The sequence below is a fragment of the Phaethon aethereus genome (assembly GCF_964289735.1).
Source record: "Phaethon aethereus genome assembly, chromosome: 7".
Taxonomy (NCBI): domain Eukaryota; kingdom Metazoa; phylum Chordata; class Aves; order Phaethontiformes; family Phaethontidae; genus Phaethon; species Phaethon aethereus.
The window spans coordinates 41265476-41268898 of record NC_138583.1 but is presented as its reverse complement, the minus strand read 5'-3'; the positions used below and the strand labels follow the sequence as shown (position 1 = coordinate 41268898).

The window sequence follows — 3423 nt, the reverse complement described above, 5'->3', positions numbered from 1 at the left end:
CTGCTGGGCATCAGTACCTAGATATGATAATCTCAAATCCATGAAGACTTCTAGTTCTTTGAACCAAGAGATATTTCAAAGAAACTTAAAAGTCTAGGAGCTGTTAGCCCTCCAGCCACACAGGATTAGCTTTAACACAAATAAAATCCTCAATACTCACCACATCCTAGCTGTAAATGGTGCTAATACACAACTACCATTTTATTAGCTCTTGGAGCAAGGGATGCTTGCTGCCTCACAATGCCAACTGTTTTGTAGTCCCCTCCGAAAGCAGGGGCTCCAATTCCCACGGTCCTCTCAAAGGTTTGGAACTAAAGGCCCTTACTACCTCTCAAATTACCACCACCAACTAACAGCCAGGCATTTAACGATTGTCCACCTCATTTTTTAAGGAAAAACAAATGCAAATGAACCTTAACACAGGTTAAAAAACACAAGGAGGTTTTTCACAGGAAGCATTAGTCCAGCAAGAACTCACCTGATACTGGAGGCAAAGTTATGTCTCAAACTGTGTTAAGAGATCTCTTATTTCTGGAGTCAGATGCTCTACTGCCTTTGCAGCTTCTGTGATAGCTTTCCGGTACATCCCTTTCTTCTTGCGATTAAATCTCAGTTTGAAAAATTCAGAGAAAGGAGAGAGTTTTGAAACAGATAAGAATGAAGTCGTTGGAGAACCAAACCATGATACTTTAGCTTCTCGCCATGAAGGTTCCCCGTTTTCCTTCTGGCTAAGGTTTATGTCAAGAACACGTGCTGGCCACCATGGAAAACCATGAATTTTACCCCAAACAATATCCCCCACTGAAACAGTTCTTCCATCTTCTGTGACACATTTAGACACACTTTGGGTATGCAGTCTAACTGTTAGTGGCGGCACAATTTTACGCTCATCTTTTGAAGATGAAGAGACAGATGCATCATCACCAGGCAAAAAGTCACACATTTCTGGTGATGTTACTTCTGAACTAGAAGACTTGGATTCGTCTAGACTGTCATTACTACACACTGATAAGCTAGAAGAATCTGCTTTTCTTTTACGATAATTCATAAGGAAAGCCAAGTTATCATGTCCATCTTTACCTTGGGGAAATCTTTTAAAGTCCTCATCTTCACCTGAACTCCCTGAAGATACCTCAGCTAAACTTCTGTCTGTGGATTCATCATTGTAAAATGTGCCGGGATTGGACTCCCTGCTGTTCTGAAGGACATTTATTTCATCAATAAGTTCTGCCTTATAAATTGAAACACTCTGACCATCATTTACGCGATGGGGCTTCAGCCGTATCTTTGGGGGTGGGACATCCGCACTGGAATGCACTGGCCGCGTGAGCTTCAGTTTTGGAATGGAAGCAAGCTGGCTGCCTGCTGACTTGTCCATTAAACATTTGGTTTCTCGACACCGTTCAGAGTCTCTGGTCTCCTCTTGGTCCTCCCCTCCATTCTGCAATATTCGTTCTGGACAAAACGGTTTGACTGAGCCATGAACCCGTGAAGGGATTTTTACAACTTCGCCTTTCCCTTGTGGAGTACTGTAGGATATTTTTATAACTGGTGTTCGATGTACTAGTTCCCCAGAAAATTTGTCATCCTCTCTCTTTTCTCTTTTGTTCCTTTTCTCCATGTAGTCGGAGTCACTGTGCTTCTTCTGCTCTTTGTCCTGAATGCTCAGCTTCCTCCTGGTTTTAGCGTTCTGCCTAGCTGTGTTCGCATCCTCGGGGTTCAGAGTGTTTTTACACTTCTCACAGAGCACCTGTCTTGGCCGTAGCCTGATAGTGCTCATGATAAGCCTTCCTGGGTCTCTATTCCGTGACAAACGCCTCCTCGTCCTCTTTATAGTCCGTGGCGGTGGCTGAGGAACCCATTGGTTGTACGTGTGCCGTAGCCACAGCGGACGAGGAAAGGGAGCACCCTCGAAGTAGGGGGGGTAAGGAGGAAGGCTGCCAGGCGGTGGAGGAGGCAGGAGGGGGGGTACTTGCTCATCACCATTTCCTTTGGGAGGCTTTTCACCCGCGGGCTGCGGCTCAGTCTCACCCTGCACAGCATCTCCGCCGTCAGCAACTCCGTTAGCACAAGCGGCAGCAGGAGGGTCCTCGTGCTTGGGGAAGGAGGAAGGGAGACAAAACAATCCGGACCTAAAACAGAGCGAGAAGGACAGGGAGGGAAAGAGACACAGAGAGTCAGGATGTTGGAAAGGTGCTTCTCTGGAAGACTGTGCAGAACAAACATGCTAATTTCTTTTAAAAAAACCCAAAACAACCCACTAAACAAAACCCCAAAAACCCCTTCCCACAACTTCCTCATGCTAAGAATGCAACACTTTCCCTTGACTTTTAAGACAAGGCAGCCAATTCTGCCACTGAAAAAAATAACAGCATTTCAAACTTTAGGAAGAGTGTCCTACTCTTCTCCCAGAACAGGCACAGAGATCAAAATCTCTATTTCCATGAACACAGTTTTGCTCTAAGAAGTTTCAAGTTTTACCACACAAAGCAGTTTATTTTATCAGCAGGCTGGTAAATCCATGAGGAGGGCTGCGATACAGATTACGCAAGCCTTCTGGGAGCTATTAAACTTCTTTTCTTCACACTGTACTTGCACGGCTGATTTTTCAGCTTCTCATTCAAAATCTGAACATCCTGACTCACATGGATAACCTGCACTTTCAAGTCACAGGTTCACCAGTACACAGCTCTGCTCCCCAGCCTCCAGTCTCTCCATAGATGAGTTTATTTGTTAAAATAAGGAATACACTACTACTTCAAAATAGCAAGATTAAGAATGACGATGTACTATTGTCCAATGCCGAGTCTCATTACAGGCTACCAAAATTTGCATACAACATCTTGCACAGATATTGGCAAAAGCAAATCCCCTGAAACACACAACTGCGATTCATGTCTCTGGGGTTCTGCACCAAAATTTATGCCCTTGACCTGACATGAGAAACATTATGCTAACACAGCACTTGGCCAAATATTTGCCCTGACACACTGACTCAGAATGGGCAATACTTGCTGTCTTGGCTTTCCAGAGATACTTCTGTAGAGAGTACACCATCAGTGAAGTGTTTCAGGTTTTTTAATAATAACAAAAAGCTGTATGGGTGAGCTACGAAGAAGCCACAAAGAGATGGAGAACAGTTACAGACCAAACACTAGTTTTAGTTTAGGATGTCACATTCCCTCCTTGCTAGCCATCGTTTTCCTTCCAACCCTAGCAAGAGATGAGTTTCTTGGTGATGTTACAGAGAGGACTTTGGCAACCATTATGCAGAAGGGCACCAAAAAAAAGTTGAAGGCCACTCAGTCACACATCCTCTTACCAAGAGGAGCACAAAGTCACTGCTGTGCCTTCGCTGATGGGGAAGGAGCCTCCTCCCTCCACCCAGGCCCTCGGGCTGCCAGCATCTTCCCCAGCTCTTCA

At 44.9% G+C, this 3423-nt stretch overlaps 1 protein-coding gene across 1 annotated transcript in view; it reads right to left on the bottom strand.

Moving 5' to 3' along the window:
* Window positions 1-446: 446 nt before the first annotated feature.
* PWWP2B (PWWP domain containing 2B) overlaps window positions 447-3423 on the bottom strand; it is a gene marked incomplete at its 5' end in the record, with an annotated part of 8695 nt that continues 5718 nt past the window's right edge. Inside the window, one exon of the mRNA XM_082002513.1 lies at window positions 447-2132. Coding sequence (XP_081858639.1) covers window positions 497-2132 — 1636 coding nt within the window. The 3' untranslated portion in view covers window positions 447-496. The remainder of the gene's footprint in view (window positions 2133-3423) is intronic.